General features: G+C 35.7%; 4 protein-coding genes across 9 annotated transcripts in view; 3 read left to right on the top strand and 1 right to left on the bottom strand.

Moving 5' to 3' along the window:
• The window catches only part of si:dkey-183i3.6 (LAT2 domain-containing protein), a 7,258-nt gene extending 1,717 nt beyond the window's left edge, over positions 1–5,541 (top strand). The window contains exons 2-13 of one of the 4 annotated variants that reach the window (XM_034311339.2): positions 1–120; positions 621–725; positions 818–860; positions 1,021–1,064; positions 2,187–2,232; positions 2,378–2,412; positions 2,500–2,541; positions 2,640–2,670; positions 3,862–3,908; positions 4,275–4,328; positions 4,491–4,547; positions 4,650–5,538. The exon at positions 1–120 is cut by the window's left edge and continues 30 nt beyond it. In XM_034311339.2, coding sequence (XP_034167230.1) covers positions 623–725; positions 818–860; positions 1,021–1,064; positions 2,187–2,232; positions 2,378–2,412; positions 2,500–2,541; positions 2,640–2,670; positions 3,862–3,908; positions 4,275–4,328; positions 4,491–4,547; positions 4,650–4,687 — 540 coding nt within the window. In that variant the 5' untranslated portion in view covers positions 1–120; positions 621–622 and the 3' untranslated portion in view covers positions 4,688–5,538. Of the gene's footprint in view, positions 121–620; positions 726–817; positions 861–1,020; positions 1,065–2,186; positions 2,233–2,377; positions 2,413–2,496; positions 2,542–2,639; positions 2,671–3,861; positions 3,909–4,274; positions 4,329–4,490; positions 4,548–4,649 lie in introns of all 4 variants that reach the window. The other 3 variants (XM_034311338.2, XM_053240373.1, XM_034311340.2) reach the window with 3 other exon arrangements.
• An 872-nt stretch (positions 5,542–6,413) lies between these two features.
• rfc2 (replication factor C (activator 1) 2) lies at positions 6,414–11,138 on the bottom strand. Its single transcript, XM_026938868.3, has 11 exons — positions 10,951–11,138; positions 10,477–10,546; positions 9,769–9,810; positions 9,579–9,685; positions 8,965–9,066; positions 8,749–8,849; positions 8,414–8,571; positions 7,611–7,676; positions 7,440–7,520; positions 7,221–7,334; positions 6,414–6,648 (listed from the first exon to the last, which is right to left on the bottom strand). The coding sequence occupies exons 1-11, from the start codon at positions 11,058–11,060 to the stop codon at positions 6,538–6,540; spliced, it is 1,062 nt and encodes a 353-aa protein (XP_026794669.1). The 5' UTR covers positions 11,061–11,138; the 3' UTR covers positions 6,414–6,537.
• A 2-nt stretch (positions 11,139–11,140) lies between these two features.
• On the top strand, positions 11,141–18,701 carry gng8 (guanine nucleotide binding protein (G protein), gamma 8). Of its 3 annotated transcripts, none has more exons than XM_034311341.2 (3): positions 11,141–11,254; positions 15,674–15,817; positions 17,293–18,701. In XM_034311341.2, the coding sequence occupies exons 2-3, from the start codon at positions 15,734–15,736 to the stop codon at positions 17,419–17,421; spliced, it is 213 nt and encodes a 70-aa protein (XP_034167232.1). In that variant the 5' UTR covers positions 11,141–11,254; positions 15,674–15,733; the 3' UTR covers positions 17,422–18,701. The 3 variants fall into 3 exon arrangements, with proteins under 3 accessions (XP_034167232.1, XP_026794679.1, XP_026794678.1); XM_026938878.3 differs by lacking the exon at positions 11,141–11,254 and adding an exon at positions 13,742–14,738 and having other exon boundaries at positions 15,677–15,817; XM_026938877.3 differs by lacking the exon at positions 11,141–11,254 and adding an exon at positions 13,742–14,738.
• On the top strand, positions 13,011–13,599 carry LOC113541728 (syncollin). Its single transcript, XM_026938875.3, has one exon. The coding sequence runs from the start codon at positions 13,039–13,041 to the stop codon at positions 13,432–13,434; it is 396 nt and encodes a 131-aa protein (XP_026794676.3). The 5' UTR covers positions 13,011–13,038; the 3' UTR covers positions 13,435–13,599.
• Positions 18,702–20,098: the final 1,397 nt, after the last annotated feature.

Raw genomic sequence — 20,098 nt, 5'->3', positions numbered from 1 at the left:
AGTCAGGGAGTTTTCCTCCACGGGAAGGAAGCAGAGGGCTTTGTGCTTTCTGGTTTCTTAGTAACATGACAACCTGCATTTTTTTTTTCTTATAACTTCAAGAGAGGAAAAAAAAGGCTGGTGAGTAAATGATTGTTTATAGCTGTGATAACGTAAGTGATAACAGGAAATACCTTGTTTCACAGATGTTCCAGCATTTGCTGTTATTGGAAAATAATCAACTTGTGGGTAGAAACAGCAGCTGCATCACACCACCCTGGTGTTGATTATTTTCCTATAATAGCAAGCCCTGTCATGTTTTACTTTGTACTTATTACATTTGACATTCTTTTTTATTTTGTCTGTGTTTAAAAAATTTGAAGAAAAATAAAGTTTTGATTGGTAGTGTATGTCCGAGAAATATAACCAAATGGCCTGTTTAATGGTTTGCTAAACTTCACTGCTGTGCTTTTGGTATTCATATGTACTTGAACAGGCCTGCTTACTGTAGTATTATTTCCAAACATTTCTGTGGCCGGTGTTGTGACTGTAAATTTGCTAGAAAATGTAATATATCTTCTGATGGGATGAAAAACATTCACTCAGTAAAATAATCAATCAGTTACATTTTTACTTTAAAGTTATGATTGAGGTCACAAGCCAGCAAGGCGCTGTCCTTGCCTTCCTGTCCGTCTCCACCCTGGGCTTCATCTGTGCTCTCTGTGTACGCTGTAGGAAGAAATCTAGTGAGTGCCATTCTACACACATGCTCTTTTCATGTCTCCATGAACATGCATTATTACTGGTGGTAAAATATAAAAATATATTTTTTTTTCAGTGATTGTACAGGAGAATAACCAACTCTATATTCCACAAGTATTGTAAGATTTCTGAGATGATTTTTCTGGTGCCTTTATTATTATAGTCTTTAATAAATAATTTACAAATTATAAATTATTAATTTTTTCTCATTTAAATGCTATATGTGTAAAGGATGAAGCAGGATTAAGGTTTATATTGTTTTATTCTGGCTTTATAAAGTCACCGAGAGGGGAGCATGTTTGCTGTGACAAGGTCAAAAACAGGTGAAAAGCAGTTTTTTTTTTTATTCCTGGCTCTGTATTCTCACTGTTTGTTGGTTATTGGGGATGTTTCCCAGTTTTATATAATGTGTCATTTTGGTGACCAGAGTAAGGCCTGTACCACTACCCGTGTTACTGATTGTGCTTCAGCAAAGCAGTGTGAAATGTAGAAAAACAAATTCAGATTTAGTCTTTAGTCACATTCAGCACAGTGAAAGATTTAAAAAAGAAGTACCACATGGTGAAAGTTATGTCCATTTTAAAATAGTCTTTGACTGAACTAGTAGTTTTTAAAGCGTTTGATATAATTAGCTACCATGTCTGATTTTACTGAGTGGTAAACGTGCTCTTCAGAAATGCAGCACATTTTGTAAAATGTCTTGACATTAAAGACGCTGTTTGAGTAACTAAGATTTATTGAAGTTTCAAGATTTTTATTTGTCTCACACATATTTATATACCGTATATAACTTGCAGTAAAATGAAAACCTGGCCTACTCCTCTTTAAATTAAAAAAAAAATCAGAAATGAATAAGAAATAAGAAATAATAAGAAATAAGATAAGAAATAGATGTACAAACGTGCAAGAAGGGGTGTACAGAAGAAGAATGGAATGTGCAAAAAATGGATGTGCAAAATATGCAAGTATGTTACGTGTAGTAACAATACAAGTGCAAAATTTAGATTTTAGAAGATTTAGTTCACTAAATCTAAAGTAATTATGAAGCATGAACATCAAGGCAAATAATAAATTAAGAATAAGAACATAAATATGAATATGAATATGAATATGAATGGAATTTGTAGTGGCTGCTGGTAATCATTCTGTTACTTACGGCACTCCTGGTATCATAAACATCTGTGGAAATTTATTTATTTGACAAGTTTTTAATTTCCTTAAAGCTCTGACACCAGTGTTACTCGCCCCCTCTTTATGGCGCTTCATGTTCATTTTATTTTTCATCTTGACATTTATGACCAAGATACACAGAGTTGTACAGAGTAGCATACTGTTTGATACTAAATTGCCTTTCATGAAAAAATTTGATAAACCCAAGTCAAACTGTTAAGCAGACTGAAAGTGCATTTAACATACATCTTAAATGATGTGTTTTTCCTTTACAGTGACGAAAACTAACCAGATGAGCACGAATCCATGTCAGAGCTCAAGGTAATGTACTGTTAACACTGTCACATTTACCTTTTCCTAATCCTCATATTAATCATAATCTGATCTGATGTATTCAATGCAATTCAATTCAATCATAATTAGCAATTAAATCAGTCTACTAACGTACAATGTTTTATTTTTACAGGAATTTTGCACACACATTTCACAGCCAGCCGGACTGTAAGTACTACAAGGAGAAATATGAGTTTGTATAGTCAGAAATGATCAGCACTAAGGCTGTATGTTTCTTGGCTTATTTTCCAGCAGCTCTCCAGGACTCAGGAGGCAGTTACCAGAACATTCCAAAGCGTAGGCTGATATTTTAGTTGTCAGCTTTCTGAATAATTACTCACGTTATAAGTAATTGCACCCTAAATCTCTCTTTCCTCTATATTCCCCTTTAACAGCACTTTCTGGCAGTGTGGAACCCACCTATGTGTAAGTGATAAACTTTACTTGATATTGGAGGAAACTGGGGGTGGCTTTAGGTCAGTGGTTAAAATACTGTGCTGGTGAATGGAAGGTTGTGAAGCCACTAGGTGCCTTGTTTTGGAAAAAGGCTTTTACATAGTCTATAAATGAAATGAGTAAATTTAAACAGGTTGCCAGTGTTCAATAATATCACCAAGTGTCTTCACCAGATCACTGTTTATTTTAAAAGAATCTTTCAATAGATGATGACGATAATGATGATGATGATTTTAAATTGAATTAATATTGTATTTTATAGTATTAATATTAATATTATGTTGTTAATATTAATGTTTCTTTGTGTTCAAGAAAAAAATAGTTTTTTTCTTGTTGTTTCTGTGTCTGTGAATTTCTTAATGTATTATTAAAACACATTCTGGAATAAACTGAGGAATAGGCCACGTATTAATATTTATTAATAAATAAATATTAGTCCATTAGGAATAGGCTAATGTTTTCATCCATTGTTTTTAAGAAAATCTCTTTATTTTTATTTGCCTGTAACAGCTTAACGTTTGACACAGACATGAAAATTAGCTGGCTATGCTAATTACCAAGTGACTATATTTGTGTTGCTGCTCTATTTCAAAATGAAAGCTAGAGCTTTATTTAATTGCCTTTAAACATTTTCTACACAATTGTTTTTTTTTTTTTTTTGCAAGTACATTTAACTAACAGGTGGTCACATGGCTGTGCAGTATACCTAATAATTCTCTCATTACTGCATACTACTATAAGGAATAGTATGTCATTTTGGCTTATGTATGACATTTGGCTTCAAGATGGCCGGACCATGTATGATTTAGTTACAGAACTCACTTTTTTTAGGCCAACAGCATCATACAGTGTCATAAACCGTATAAAATCATGTGTGAGTCACTGAACTCCACAGGGTTTAAGGTTAATGTGCTATGGTTTTGGTATGTGGTTTGCTCACTGTTAAAACTGCTTACTTAGCTGCTACGTATAAGTGCTAAGCATTAGCCTCATAGCTCCAGTTAAAAACTAAGCAACTTTAGATACCAAAGATGTCTGACCTGATTTACTTTTTTGGCCAATGAGTAATTATCTGGCTAGTTATTATCTGGCTAAGCTATGCCTTTATTCTTTATTCCTGAATAACCAACTAACTTTATTCCTACTCTGATTTGCTTTTAGAGACCCAATAGCAACACCGCCAAACAAAGGCACTGTTTTGGATGATGGTGAGTAAGAACACCAGATGAACAGTTGTTTATTCTCTCTTCACCCCTCTTGTATGTCGACTGTATGTAAATGAGAGAAGAAAGGAAGTGTTCAGGTTGGCCCCTGTGCTGTTGAGTGAAATGTCACCAGAAACCACGGCATCTGAAAGACAGATGAAGATTAGCGCGCACGTTCTGCTGTAACTGCAGACTGCAGTACAAACTCTTGTTGTGTGAAGATAGAGTCTGTCCACCAAAAATTGTACAGGTGTCACTGAATATGAGGCTGGTTTTCAAATGCTAATTCTATTTTCCATCGGTGAACTAATTTTTATGTGGAATACCTCTACTAACACTGGTATATGCAACTATATGTATTTTCTATAGATGCTGGTGACTATGCAAATATTTTTCCAACGCAAGATGTCGAACATGACTCAGGTGAGTACTAGAACATTTTTACACACGGTTCTTCTTTACAAATATATATATATATATATATATATATATATATATAGTTTTATATATAGTTATGTACACATCAAATTTATTATTTATTTGTTTTTATCAATCATATTGTTCTTCCTGCCCATGTGGTAACAGACAGTTACGATTATGAAAACACAGAATTCCTGCAAAACAGCAAAATTGACGACGATGGTAATGAGCAGTACTGTTTAAATTTTACACGTTATTTAATAATAATCCTGATGTTGATGGACGATACCCTTACGCTCACATTCACCTTTATCTTTCTAACAGATGAGCCAGATTACGTCAACGCAGATACGACTCACTAACACATAAATAAAGCTTTACACTGTTATTCAAGTTAGAGTAAATATCTATGAGAATAGATTGGCATATTTAATAGCACAGAACCAATGCATTGTAAACTAATTTAATATTTCATGGTTGGCATGTTGGTCCTTTTTTAACCTTCAGTGAGATTATCCATGTAATAAAGGCATGTGTTACTGTGAATAGTAAGCAAACCTCTTTTTATGGAATTAAAAATAGTATAATCTATGTTTTAAGTGTCACTACATTGAAAATAAAATCTTGTTGATTTTGGTTGTAGTAGTAATGACCGTTTCCTTACATTTCTCTTTATATTACATTATAATATTTAATTATATGTATATTATTTTAATATTCTATTCTATCATTTGATGTATTCATGATATTTTGTTTTCATTATCATTCCTGGACATTTTTAAAAGATCTATAATTTTCCTGCAAAAAAGAATTCCCAAGTACAGGGCTTGATTTACATCATTACTGTTTATCATCACAGCAACTGAAATAAAGTAATGTTGGGATTTTAATATAAAAGTTATAACGCTGCTTTGAAAGCTAGATATTGCTAATGGGAACGGATAAACCCATTTTATATACGCATATACAACATGGTAACCTATGCTGCAAATCTCCATTTATGTTTTAATATACACACATTTTAGACTTTTTTGTCACTTTTTGCTTTCAGATGTAAATGTAAAGATTATATGAGCATTTGTCACAACACATTTTTCCTTTAATTAGAATAAAATACAGAATGAAATTAGCACAACATGGCATTCCATTAAATTATTTCTCAGTCCAGTTCATGCAGAAGCCCAACCACCTGAATCAAGTCATTAAAGACAGTAGAAGGCTGATGGTTCAGGTGTGTTTAATGATGGAACTCAGAAATGGAGAAATGTAGAGACTGGATTTTATTAATTGGTTACATAACTTGCAGTTACAAAAGAAAGAAAAACCATCTGAACTGTGACTCCTATTATAAAATGAAAACAAGTCATAATTGGAGGATCTTTAGATGAGCAAAAATAAACCAGAATGTTGCCACGATTTAATTAAATGAAGAACCTGAACAAGCAAACTTAGCACAAATAAAGTAGCTAAATTGCAGACATTATGATTTTCAGACTCCAATAAAATATCCTGTAGCCACATTAAACTACACAGTGCGTGTCTAATTACACTGAGAGCAAGGGGGAGAAAAAAAGAAAACTTAGCTTCTCCAGACTTATTAGCCAATTGTTGACTTTCTTCCGAGCAATAATCACCATCAACTTATTCTAGCTAAACTAATCCAGCCCGGAATTAGCCTGGTTGGAATAATCACAATTAGTAAATCTTCTTTTTTTTTTTTTTAAATGAGACAGCCGCAAATCTTACGGGTTTGGGTAGATATGAGGAAGCAGGCAAGCCTGGGAACAACTCAGAGGCGTTTTATTCTCCAATTTCACTTCCACTGTCAGAGGTTTATTTTACCTTTGGCTCCGTCCTCCATTCACAACCCGGCACTCAACCACGTCCCTGCTTCCACAGTGACATATGAAGAACATATGAAGAATGTGTTTCTGAGACAATTCAAGTTTCACTCTAAGCTGTGCTCTAAGCCCTTGGTTAAGGGCGGTGTGTGTGTGTGTGTGTGTGTGTGTGTGTGAGTACAAGGAGAACCAGTCTAAAACCACAGATAAAGACAGTATTTCTATGTGCAAAACAACACATGGCGAGTTTGTGAAAAAAGAAACGTATAGTTTATTGAGGATTTCTTAAACTATTTACAGTTAAGTGTACTCATACTATTTTACTGACAGGTTTGAATCTCAGCAGAAACATGAGTATGAAGCAGTAGGCTTTAGCTGGCTTCAGGTGCTGCAGTCTTACTGCAGAGACGTCCTAACAGTCCAGCCAGCTGGAGGAGAGAGTTTACTCCTTCTGCTATCTTCATGTGGGTGTAGCCAATCTCCTGAGAAAGACGCATCTTTTTAGCAAGCTAGCAGTTTAACTATGTAGATAGACAAAATCAGTATTTTATCTACCACACCAAGTGGGAAATAATTCATAATTCATTACAACATAAATAAAAGCACAATATACTTACAGTGTAGTTAGATTTCAGCTGCACAATCGCTACATTACAGCTGCACAATCACTTCTTGATCATAAATGTATGGCTAATAAATGCTGATATTTTGATATGAAGCAATACTGCAGTTAATGTTTGATAACAGAATTTATAAAAAGCTTCCTCTTTACATGTTTTAAGTGCCTGGTTGCAGACTGGAGATGTTTATGTAGAGTCTAATATAGCATTCTAAAAACCAAGTGAGCAAAGAGCAGTCTTTTTGATTCTAAGATCTATAACAGGGGTATTCAAGGCCCAGATCTCATATCATATTGCCAAGTACTAACTTTAGGTGTGTTAAGATTTCTTGGTTAAGGGCTGTGTGGGAGAACCTGAAGAATTGATCTAAACTCACTGAGAGCCTGTAATTTTATGCGCCAAAGGGAGAAAGAAAGAACAAATATGAGATTTACCTTGATATACTCCAGCTTCAAGTACTCCGGCATTTGGAAGGTCTTACACACTCTGAAGATGTTCCCTATTATATCTTCAGGAGAGTAGCCGAGTGACCAAAGCTGTGCTATTATCTAATGAATGAGAATATAGAATTGATCAGTGTGCTGTATGATACAGTTTACTTCATGCATATGTTCCAATTTATTTATGTTTACAGAAACACAAGCTGTTAGAACCTTGTAAGCCTCGTCGATGTTGGCGCTGACACATTGTTCAAGCATGTTTTTAACCAGCAGTGGGTGTGGCTCATCACATACCTGAACAGAGAAGACAAAATCCACTCCGTTAATGAAGTTACTGTACATGTTTAAGTTAATTATTTACTCCAGGTGTGGAGAAAGACCTACCTTGAACACATTTTCACTGTTGATAAAACCAAATCCAGAATGGGTGGACTGCAGGTTGTTTAGTGCCTGGATACACAGTGAACATTACAACACTGACAAACCAAATACTGTTTGCATTTGAACTGTTTGACCAAAAAAATTAGTCAAATTTCAACTTACTTTAAATGTAATCTAATCAGCCAAGGTCATGTTAGTTATCTGAAATTTGCTAAAGTCTAATGCAGCTGTCCTGCCTAAAGTCTTTTCAGTAAATTTCTGTCTCAAACCACATCCAGTTCTTCAGCTCTGTTACACAGTATGACTGTGTAATCTGCAAAATTAACAAAATTCACCACCTACATAAAAGAATTAACACTGAGGGGCAACCATCTGGCCAGCCTACAGCATGTATTAAAGGTGTAATTGTAAAGGTAGCTAGAAATTATGTGGATGATAATATAGCTCCACTTGGACTTAAAGTTGTAAATACTATTCTAGCACTAGCACTGTTTACATTGATGGAGAGACACTGCTGTCAATCACTATTCATATGAAATGCTTATTAGATGGCAGATCTTTAGTACCACAAAGATTTTTTTTTAAATATTTGAAACTGTGTTGCTGAAGGCTTTAATTAAGACAATAAAGATGAGTTGTGAGAGATGTCTATTACTTGTTAGCTATATTAACTTTGGAACAGTGCAAACCTAAAGAGGCAAACCTTAAACATCAAACATGTCTTGGTGTCCTGTCTTATTTTAGTGGACAAATCTGTTCATTTTTTTCCTCTAAAAAACTGTTCAGCCAACTGTGTGTTCACCAACCTGTCTCATGTCTCCTTGTGCGGTGAAGATAATGGCCTCCAGTCCATCGTTGGTGGTGTGCAGACTCTCTTTCTCCACCACCTCCATCAGCCTCATCATGATCTGTTCATCCCTCAGCTTACTGTAGCGCAGCACTGCACAGCGTGACTGAATTGGCTCTACAGAAACACACCAGAATCGCATAGTCAAATCTGGGGTTATAGATATGAGACACTTCATGGACCTGGCTTTGGAACTCGCTCACATTTAGCCAGCTCAAGTAACCTTTAAAAGGGACGTGCATTGTGGATGCTCCACATAAACGGATTACAAACGCTCACAGACAGGTCACTCACCTATAATTTTATCTGACGCATTACAGGCTAAGGCAAACCTGGTGGTCTTCGAGTAGATCTCCATTGTTCTCCTCAGAGCTTGCTGTGCTCCATCCGTCATGCTTATTTCAGAAACAGCAAATGTAAGCGTCTTCCATTCATACACATTTAAGTAACTTAATGGCCTGAAAAATGAATAAACATACAATAGATGTTTGTGGTTTTGGGGGTTTTTACCTGTCAGCTTCATCCAGAATGATGATTTTGTGACGTCCTTTGGGGAGAGTAACTTTTTGCTGGGCAAACATCTTGATCTTGTTTCGTACAACGTCAATACCTCTGAAACAACAACAAGAACGGTAAAGTTTGGGGGAAGGCCACGCAAGGTCAGCTTTCTGAAGGAAAACTAATCCGCAAATAGAAAATAAATTTTTGCTAAGCTTCTCATTTAATTGCACTGCGCACAACAACCAAGAATGAATATTTCCTATGCAACCTTGCTGCAAGGCGAGTATGCATAATATAAGAATCAACTGTTTAGTACACATTGCAGCAGGTTATGATTAAAAATTAAAAATGATTAAAAATGTTATTTTGCTCTCTTACAGGGGTTTAGCTTGATGGCATTCCTAGACCCTGAACTATTTGTACTATCATGAGGAAATGTTTTTGAGTCACTCTGGATAACAGCGTCTGCAAAATACTGTAAGGGTAAATGTAATTCACACAGCCATATACAATACGCTCAGATTGTCCATCACTGATCTGAGACATTTACATGACTTCACAAATGAGTCTCATAAATCATAGAGAGTTCACACTTTTAATAACATGAACGCTGAGGTAGTTACCGATCATTTGAGGCATTCAGCTCGAGCACAGCGTCCTTCATTGCCGGGCCCAGAAGAGCTCTGGCCAAACATAAAATGCTTGTTGTTTTTCCGGTGCCAGGAGGTCCCTGAAAGCACAACAATCTGTCATTAATAGTACTGTGATGTAATTAACTGTTAAATGACCAATTAAAAATTAATGACTACTCACAGCAATAATGATGTTTGGTACATTTCCCTCTCTGGCAAACACCTGTTTAACACATCAGGGAAACAAATAATGCTGGCTCAGTGATTAATCATAAATGTCTTTTATTAAGATTAAATCTAACTTTCATGACTTTTGTCCAAGTATAAGTGGTCAAAAAGCATGAAACGTTGTTCATTAACCAATTAAAATTTGTAATAGTGGGCAAACTGCCCTGGTATAAGAGGAAGGAAACACTTTGGCATCTGCTCTTATTTGAAAATAATCCACTTCGGGGTGAAAACAGTTACTTCACTTTGCATCAGGCTGCATCACACAACCTCAGTGTTGATTATTTTCCTATAACGGCATGCCGCTAAGTGTTTTATTCCTTACTTAATCAACACTCGATGGAGGATTCAACAGTGAGGTGGTATAAAAGCAGATAAGGTGGTGGTCAGGGGCGTAACCTGCTGATGGACCTATTCAAGTGGCTGGATTACTCGTGTGCAGATTATATTCCTTCCTTCTCCAGTTTTCACATTTTTAAGCAATTAGCCCTCACACACAAGAAAAAAATTTATGGAGACAGTCTATTTAGAAGTACGGTTATAAAGGTTTTTTTTTTTTTTTTGGATGGAGAAGAATCTGGGCTTAGATGATTAACAGTGCAGCTAACACCCCTGCTGCTGATGGTGTTAGCTACACTAGCTTTCTGACTTTCTCACTCACCTCCAGTCTGCTGACGGTTTCTTCATTTCCAACTATTTCATTCAGCTTCAGCGGTCTGTATTTTTCAACCCTAAAAACAAACCACCGGAAGCATGAAAGGAAAATTCTGTTAGCACAAAGCTATGTTGTTTACTGTGCTAGGTTTAATGCTGTGTTGTTTACTGTGCTAGGTTTAGTGCTGTGTTGTTTACTGTGCTAGGTTTAGTGCTGTGTTGTTTACTGTGCTAGGTTTAGCGCTGTGTTGTTTACTGTGCTAGGTTTAGTGCTGTGTTGTTTACTGTGCTGCTTAGCTTAGCGTTTGTAATGAAGGTCTGCCATGTTCAGTTTAACTCTCTAACTCTGAACTACTAGTTTTACAGTCACTTACTAAAACTCTGCAACAGTTCCCAGCTCCAAGCTAACAGATTACTGCTTTCTAGCATTAGCTGCAGTTATTTATAACAATAATATTACTTAACCGGAAGCTAACATTACCAGGGAAGTTCGTAAGTGCTCGTCGAAGACTTTGTAGCATCTTCTTTTTTATTATTCTGTGCGTCTGTTTGATTTTGTTCGCCATCAGCTTCTTTCATCTCCACGTCCATGATGATTCCTGCAGCATCAGACCTTCCCGCGCTACAGCAACACAGGAAACGACGTCAACGCGACGTCACTTCCCCCAACCCGCCAGAACACTACCAGTGTAACTAATGTAAACTATTTTTTTTTTAAATTATTATTTATTTAGTCTTGGATTCGATCTGTTCTGATGTGTTGAGACTTCCATGTCAGCTTCCTGGTGAGAATTGACTATTTATGCCATTTTGTTGTTAATCATATTCTGTATTCAACAACTATTAAATAAAAAAAAAAACAACAGTGTAACTAAACTGAAGTCAGTGTTATGTTTGTTATGTAACAGATAAAGTTTGGGTTTTGTTATATTAAAGTGGTTCTAGAGAAGATGTTTTGCTGAGTGAATGACAGATTTGTTTTCTGTTGTGGTTCTCAAAGTCCAAGGCAGCATTTCAGTTCAAAATGTACTGGCATGAGTGTATATTACAATTCTGCCAAAACAACACATCCCCAATATATCAGTAAAACCATATAAATAAATATGAAGGGCCAAACAGGAATTAATTATATGAAATCTGAATATATAGTTATAAATCCTGAATATAAAGTTATAATTCTGAGTATATAACTGTAAATCCGAATATATACTTATACCTCTGAATATATAAATGTGAATTGTGAATATATAAATGCAAATCTGAATATATATTTATAAATCCTGAATTTATATATTCAGAGTTATAACTATATATTCTGATTTACAAATATGTATTCAGATTTCATATAATTATTTCCTGTTTGGTCCTTAATTATATATATATATATATATATATATATATATATATATATAGAGAGAGAGAGAGAGAGAGAGAGAGAGAGATGTACTTTACAGGTGCAACTGCAAAGCATATATTAAACTCTTGAGCCTGTAAAGTCTTTTTATGACAGTGAATCATGTAATGGGAGGAGGAGAGATTGATGATTGGCCCTGACAAAACAGGCTAAAAAGTAGCTAAAAGGCAGTCGAGGTCCAGATCTATCACCTTGACAGAGTTAAAAATAGAGACACATTGGACATTAACCACGATGCTGAATTAGTTTGACTTCTGATATTCTCATTTTTACTTACCGTCTGCAGTGAACAGCTGTGAACTTTCAGGTGGTTGCGACAGGTGTCATTGTTGAGGTCACTTTCCTTTGCTATAAATCTGCAGTACACACAGGTGGCTACAGTGATATGAAAATATATGGCTGCAGAGGATGAAATGAAAAGCAGGTAGGTAAGGAATAAAACATGAAGGGACCTGCTGTTATAGGAAAATAATCAAGGACAGGGTGGTATGATGCAATAACAACACATCCCAAAGTGTTCTATTACTCTTATTCTACAACAATTTGCAAATGGCTTTTTTTTTTTTTTTTTTATTAAAGAAAGACAAGTCATACTTTTTATCCATTTATTGTTACACTTAATTTTCTAGAAAGTTTGTAGCAGCTAATTCCCTCGCCATCCTCTTTTTTTCTCTTTTGTAGTTAATAAGATAAAAAATGCAGCTTGTCATGTTCCTAGGAAACTGCAAAGCATAAAGTTGTCTGTCCTGAAGACTTTCTTGTGCAGCACGTAAAGAGCTTCTGCCATACGAGTCCCTGTGTAAAATCACACACACCTTTCCTCAAAATGGATTAAATAAAAGGAGTTATTTTCAGCATTCATTCTACTCATTCTATGACACCTACCTAACCCTGTGTGTCTACAGGCAAGTTATTAGAGAAATTGCCTGAAAAGCAAAGTTAGGTTGAGAAAGTATTTATCTATGGAATCAATACAGTACATCTATGTACTTAAAACACTTTGTTAGCATAAGAAGTTCCATAAACAGTATGTTGAAATTCCCATGAATATCCTCCATCCCATCTGTTGATATTCACACACTGACCAGTGCTGAGTGAAAGCTTTGTGTATATAAGCCTGGATTAAACCACTCACAGCCCTAACACTCTGAGACCATGAAGGTTGTTTTTGCTCTGCTTCTCTGTGCTCTGTGTTTCCTGGGCCTGTATGCTCAGTGCCCAGACCCGAGCACTCTGAAAGACCCTGAGGGCAATAAGATCTGTGCTCGCATGTTTGAAGACAGCAACTACTACTACGAACAAAGCTGTGGGGGACAATACATCGATGCCTATCCCAATGATGATGTCCCTATCATTCCATGGAAGTGGAACAACCGCATATCATCTCTGGTGGTGAACAAGCTATGCAACCTGCAAGTGTGGTCTCGCATCAAGAAGAATGGAAACAAAAAGAAGTTTTCTTCTGGCATCGTGTACCGCCTTAAAGACGTGCAGCAAGGCCTGTTCGGAGACTGGGACAATGACATCTCTGCGTATTACTGCGTGTGCTAGATGCAGCTGAAGCAAGCAGAGGAGGAGAGACTAAAATTCAACCACTGACTGGAAGAATCAAATAATTCTTAAATAAATCAACTAACTGTGCAATCTGTCAAATTAAAATGTGCAGACTTAAATGTTTTTACATTGAATAAAGCGTTAAATCTGTTTCATCTGCAATCTGAAATAATGCCTGGATGCTCCACTTGTAGACAGCCTCAAAAGAAACACTAACTAGAAATCCTGCTAAATTACAAACATCACAAAAATGTCTTATTCTAGTATGTGAGGTATGAAAAAATGGCCAGTATTTTTGTGAAGGCCCATGGATGTCTAGGCTTGTCTAAGGGATCAAGCTGAGTTGTGTGACTTCCCTGTAGCAATCTTGCGCTCCTTGCTGTGTGTAGACCAATAAATGAATGAAAACAGCAGCTAATGAGGCAGCTGACATTAAAGTCCGGAGGTAGAATCCAGACCCCTGTGGTGAGATCCACAACTCTAGTGCCACTGCTGATGGGCTGTGATACAAGTGACAAAAAGATCTGACTTTTTCTCAATTTCTTTGAAGGTGTGTTTGCACATGACTGAGAAAGAGCTCTCTGACAGGTTTTGTTTAAATCTCAGTTCCAGTAACACTCAAATTATTAGAAATCTGCATGAAGATTACATTTTCTTTCATTTTTATATGCAAGAAATGTTATATGAATGAAATATTTTCTTACATTTTAATATGCATGAAATGTTTCATGCATATTAGAGAGGTAGTAAAATCATGCTTAGGTTACTGAGTCTTGGGTCTTGGTAAATATTTGGAGGTAGAGAGCAGAAAAACAGACTGTATCTCTGGTGACTCTGGCGAGCCGCAGGCTCTTAGTAACACCCACTGGTAGTGGTTTCCAGCAGACTGCATATCTAGGAACGAATATTTGTCTGAGATCGTATTGAACTGATCTGACCAAAAAAAAAAAATTTGTATAATTCAGTATTTTTTTCCCATTACCTCATACTATTAGCTCATAATAACCATGAATTAAAAAAAAATAACAGCACTCCATTTTCTTTTTCTCCATCCATGAAAGATAGACTCAATAGAAGGTCACACCACATGAAGTCTGGGACTCACCTATGCAGCCCGATATGGGGGGAGGAATAAGCGCTAATTATGAGAGGAGGCAACCTTTCCCATCCCTCCTACCCACTTAACTCCTCAGTGTCTCCTCATTTGCTTCTGTAACATTGGTAATGTAAGCTTCGTATAACCAACAATAAAGCTCAATTTCTGCAGTTAGAATCTTGGACAATCTTGGAGCTTCTCTGTGGTAAGTCTGTCATTAAATCTTAAAAACCTTCTCCATGCAGAATATGGGAGCTATAAGTGGGTATGCGAATTTTAACCTTGGTATTTTTTTAATGGGGATAAACTGGAAGGATAACAATAATGACGCAATGTGAAATGCAAATTAAATGTGGAGGATTTTAATATTACAAATTTATTAGAATCAAATGTATGATCATGCAGAATATTTAGGCTATAATTATATACATATATATATAAAATTATATATATATATATATATATATATATATATATATATATATATATATATATATATATATATATATATATATATAAAATGGGAAAATAAGAAAGGTGGGCAAAAGAGTCAGATACACAGATTGAATTTGTGCTTATACTGAAATGAAATTTTTAAGTTTTAGTTCCATTTCACTTTATTTATTTCAGCCCATTCAGTCAATACATCATGTGAGATTTTCTTCTGAAATCTCAGTCAGCAATACCATGTTAATAATTCAACTCAGCTTATGGTACAATTGATATAAAAGGTTACTTAAGGGAAATTGTCCTAGACATGGGACACTGAGCAGCTTACTGCTAGCCTCGTGAGGATACCTGTACTTGTGCTGTCTTCTCCCTCTGAGCCTCACGCTGCGTACGACCAGCTGAGACCCAGACAGCCTCAACAAAACAATTACAGCTGCTCCACCTAACTCCGGCCTCTAATGAGAGGAGGGAAAAAAGAACAGTTAGAAAGCAACAGGTGAAAATGAAATAACTAAAAAAACAAGGCATTTAAGTTTTGGATGCATTGTGTTTTGAGATATAATGCTTTTTCTTTTCCTAAATTGCACACTCAGGATACAGTCTGGAACAAATCACAAAAATTATAAATATCACCAGATAAATAAAGTTTTTTTTTTTTTGCCTGAAACTTATTCCTGTAATCTCTGACAGTAGGCGTAAACTGAACCACCTGCTTGGGATCTATCTTGGTTAAGAAGTGCAGTAAGCAGAATGTCCAACAACATGGCCAAGATCGCAGATGCTCGGAAGACAGTGGAACAGTTAAAGCTGGAGGTCAACATCGATAGGATGATGGTGAGTGACCAATACCGTACTGCAGACATCACCTAGACACCTCCTTACTCCTACAACAGAGAGGTAACAGTGTTACAAAAGGTATTTAAGATAATTAATAGCCTTAGGACACAAAGACACGCTTTGATCCGTATATGAGTACAAGTCAGAACAAATCAGATACATGGATCAGAGTGTGTCTTTGTGTCCTAAGGCTGTGAATGATCTTACATACCTTTTGTAACACTGTTAACTCTCTGTTGTCGAGTTACATATTAAGAAAATAAAAGTTTTAAAGGGGAAATTTTTCATTTAGGATAATAGTCTGTGCTACAATGCTAATGTCAAATGTTTAAGAAAAATGTTGAAGTCACAGTGAAGGTAGTCTCAGGCTCAAATGCTCCTCCCACAAACCAATGAGTGTCTGAAATCTTTTGTACACATTTCTGGCCAAAAGCTTCAGAATCCTAAAGTTTGCAATCTTATTGGCTATCCGCACAGCTGTGCACAATTATTTTTTAGACATAATTAACTTTTTAGAGGATGATCTAGTCACTAGATTAAAAAAAATTCACAGAATTCCATCCTTAAATGTTATTAAAGCAGTTAGTGAAGAGTAAATGAGAGAATCTTATGTGACTGCTGATAGGATTTGGAAAACGTCTGTGGCTGAATGTGAGTCATGTCAGTCAAATTCCACATTTACTGACAAAATGACTCTAGACTTATTGATGACTCTAGCGAATACTATATATGTCTGGTCTGTGAGATTACATTGAAAGCACAAATGAATCTCTGTAGTGTATTTTAATAATGTCGGGACTGTTAGACTCTTAAATGTCCAACATATTGTTTTTTGTTAAATATTGCTATTCTGGGGAAGTTTTGCAACATGCGAATACACAAGGCCATTTTGTTAAGTCCACCTGTTGCTAGGTAATTATTTTTCCTTCCCCTCTACCCTGGAAAGGAACCACCATAGGATCACCACGTATTATTCTGATGGTAGCTCATTGCCATCTTGACATGGTGTGAGTGTGCTGCAGTGTTGTTGGGGTTTAAATATTGTGTTAAACACTTACTGCATTTTAGAAAACAATAGTATAATCTTCTTTCCATGCACAAATTGTGTTAATTGTTTTTTAGTCCTTCAGCAGTGTCAGTTAATGTGCCTGACACACTCATACCAGCAACACACATACAAAAATCCATGTGTCTCTGCTATGCTGAGAATGCTACAACATCTGCTTAGTGATGAACCTATGGTGGTCCATTTCCACCAATAGATGATACAGAGGGTGGCTGAAACACTGTATAGCAACAGCTGGGCTATGGTCAATTGTAATTTTTTTCTCTACAAAATGTCCTATATATGTATATAGTTATACCTGATACATGGTTAATGAGTGTAGATACAAGGAAGGAGTATCTAATAAAAGGATCACTGAGTGCATGTGATCTATTTGCTCAACTCAGTTTATGTCTCCTTTTTTCAGGTGTCTAAAGCAGCCGCTGAGCTGATGTCATACTGTGAATCTCACGCCAAGGAAGATCCGCTCGTCTCTCCTATGCCCAACTCTGAAAACCCCTTTAGAGAGAAGAAGATTTTCTGTGCAATTTTGTAGTTTCCAGTTCACTTACCTAAACACATTCGGCTGTTCATTTTAATGGTATTTATATTCTTGAACACATTTATGTCAGCTACATTTTTAGGAGTTACATTTTTGAAATTCTAACATCTTCTCAGCTGAAGTTGTTTTATAGCTATTTATCCAAATTTCCCAGTGGAACTGTTTTTTTTTTTTCAATATAGCTTTTCATATGTGGAAACATTTTATTGTAAATAATTTGTTTGGTGTATCTGGTGTATCTCTCCTTACAGAAAAATCACATACATTTCACGTGATCATAAGCTTTCCACATATGAGCATGTGAGTTTTTGCACATGTGAATTCAAGAAAACGTGACATCATGTGCATATGTGATTATGTGAAAATGAATTATGTGAAAAATGAAGCCACATGCACCACATGTGAAAATAAAAATACTCTACATGCCTAAAAACCACAGTGACCTTAGTATTATAACTTTCTAACTACCTTTCAATCTTCATGCATATTTAACCTTATAATACTACAGTCAAAATATTGTTTAACTTTCACATGTGTATCATGTGATTATTCACATGTGAAGTTTGTGCCACGTTTCTGTGAGCATTGCTGTAATTTCTATGTCATGCAGGACTCTTAAATTATTCATCACTCTTTTAAAATGACAAGTAACTGTACACTGAAGATGCCCTCGTGCTTATTTTTCACCTCAGCAGTTTCAACACTAAGGCCTGTAGAAGCCTCATTCACAAGACAGAGCCAAACTGACACAAATACTATAAAAGATTGAAATGCTTTTTTGTTCTCAAGCTTGTCAGTGCTTGTCAGAGTGCTGTTACATGCTCAGCGTCTACATGGACATGGAAGATGTTATGTTAGATCTGTCCTCTGAGCTGTTGATTAGATAGGAGCTAATGGATGAATCATCAGATTCATTTCACATTAAGGTGACGCTAAGGCTTTCTTCTGCATGGCTCAATTAAAAATGCATTTTGAGGTCGGGAGCAAAGTTCCCTTTGTCTCTGCTCATTCAGGCACGTCGTGTCTGTTAACTTCCGTGAAGATGGTTTAAACATTAACCTGAAATACAACAGCCTCACCCATTCAATAATCATGCTCTGAAGAGATACATACAAAAATATACTTTGAATTATACTTTAAAAATATACATTAATTTTAAAGCACAGTTTGTATACATGACTAAAATATTACATTTGCAACTGGGATTAAGATTAAGCTTCAGGTGAAGACACATTGGACATTTTATTACAATTTCCCCACTACTGACAATTAAATAAGGGAAAATAAAACACATGTCTTCAGTCAGTTCCTCAAATCTTTGAATTTAAGGACTTCATCCAGTCTAAGATTATAATGGGACTCTAAGTGCTTTATTGAAGATACTGTACTTCAGTGCACCTGTTTAGCAGTTACTGTAAGGCTGTAAGTAACTGTAAGCTGATATTTGTCTTACATGTGCTGTTAGACAGGGTTAGTGTATACTGTATGTCGTGTGCCTAATTAGATTGATGCAGACTGGCCTTGTCCAGCTAGATCTAGATTTTTTTCCATAAAATAAAAAGTCACAAATGTTTGTAATTTCACTTACCTATAACTGACAATATCTATTTCTTACTATATTTTTCAACCAATGTTTATCCAAAAATGTTAATACAGAGTGTTTAAAAATGTTTTACTGGAGGTATACATTTGAGAAGACTTTAAAAGACTATCACAAGACAAAACTAAACCCGGGGAGTCAAGGTAATAAAGGAGTAGTTTCATTTTTCACACCTAATGCATTCTTAACATATTAATGTATAAATTCATTTAACAATTTCCCATTTTGGCCCAGCAATTCTGCCATTCTATCACCTTGACCAATTGTCAGTTTAATATAAAAATAGTAAATAGAAAAATACTGGGCTTTCTTTCTCCACTTTTCTTCTTTAGTAGTAACTAATAATAGTTTGTGTATAGTCACATTCAGCACTGTGTACTATGTACAGTTGTAAAAGGAAACCAGTTGTAACAAGGAAATAGCTTTTTTTGCAGTGCAAACATGAGTGGCTGTACTGTGTTTGTATCAAATGTCTGCTCTAGAGGGTTCGTTTTTCACTTTCTGATCTTTCTTTCCTACATTTTTCAGTTCCTTATGCATACTTAATCATGAAATTAAATTAAGTCAGATGAGTATTGTTCCTATCAAAGATTTGTCTTCTAAAAATGATAACAGGATGTGTATTTTGGCCAGTGACGGAAAGTGTTACATCAGTGTCAAACTCTGACGTGGCATTACATCAGTGTGGGATGTAACACAGTCCAACAACTGAACTCACAGTAAAACACAATGTCAGTTTAGTTCATTTGTATTTGATTAACAGGTATAGGAAACTAGGCCTATATTTATTTTAAGAAACAAATGTCATGATGTAAAATGAAATTTTATATGAAATTTGAATATTAGCTTTTATTAGCTACACAAATGTTGTTACACACAAAAACATGGTATACTAATGTGTATGTCTCAGGAGATACAGGAACCTGACACAGTTAATGTTTTCACAAGGAATCAATGGCTAGTAACAAATACAAGTAGTTTAGAATATACGCTCTTAGAAAAAAAAGGAGGAAGGCTTCCTCAAGCTTCTCTGAATATTTAAGCATTCTCAGCTGATAGAGACACTCTGTT

This window comes from Pangasianodon hypophthalmus, chromosome 15 (genome assembly GCF_027358585.1).
Source record: "Pangasianodon hypophthalmus isolate fPanHyp1 chromosome 15, fPanHyp1.pri, whole genome shotgun sequence".
In the NCBI taxonomy this organism is placed as follows: Eukaryota; Metazoa; Chordata; class Actinopteri; order Siluriformes; family Pangasiidae; genus Pangasianodon; species Pangasianodon hypophthalmus.
This window is presented reverse-complemented; position numbering and strand designations above follow the sequence as displayed.

Bases quoted from the DNA above. Each gene is read 5' to 3' on its own strand.
- rfc2 (XM_026938868.3), bottom strand. From the start codon at position 11,060: ATGGACGTGGAGATGAAAGAAGCTGATGGCGAACAAAATCAAACAGAC. The intron at 10,547-10,950 runs GTAATGTTAGCT...GTTTGTTTTTAG, and splicing joins AGCACTTACGAACTTCCCTG to GGTTGAAAAATACAGACCGC. The intron at 6,649-7,220 runs GTAAATCTCATA...CGTCTTTCTCAG, and splicing joins TGAAGCTGGAGTATATCAAG to GAGATTGGCTACACCCACAT.
- LOC113541728 (XM_026938875.3), top strand. From the start codon at position 13,039: ATGAAGGTTGTTTTTGCTCTGCTTCTCTGTGCTCTGTGTTTCCTGGGC.
- gng8 (XM_034311341.2), top strand. From the start codon at position 15,734: ATGTCCAACAACATGGCCAAGATCGCAGATGCTCGGAAGACAGTGGAA. The intron at 15,818-17,292 runs GTGAGTGACCAA...TCCTTTTTTCAG, and splicing joins TCAACATCGATAGGATGATG to GTGTCTAAAGCAGCCGCTGA.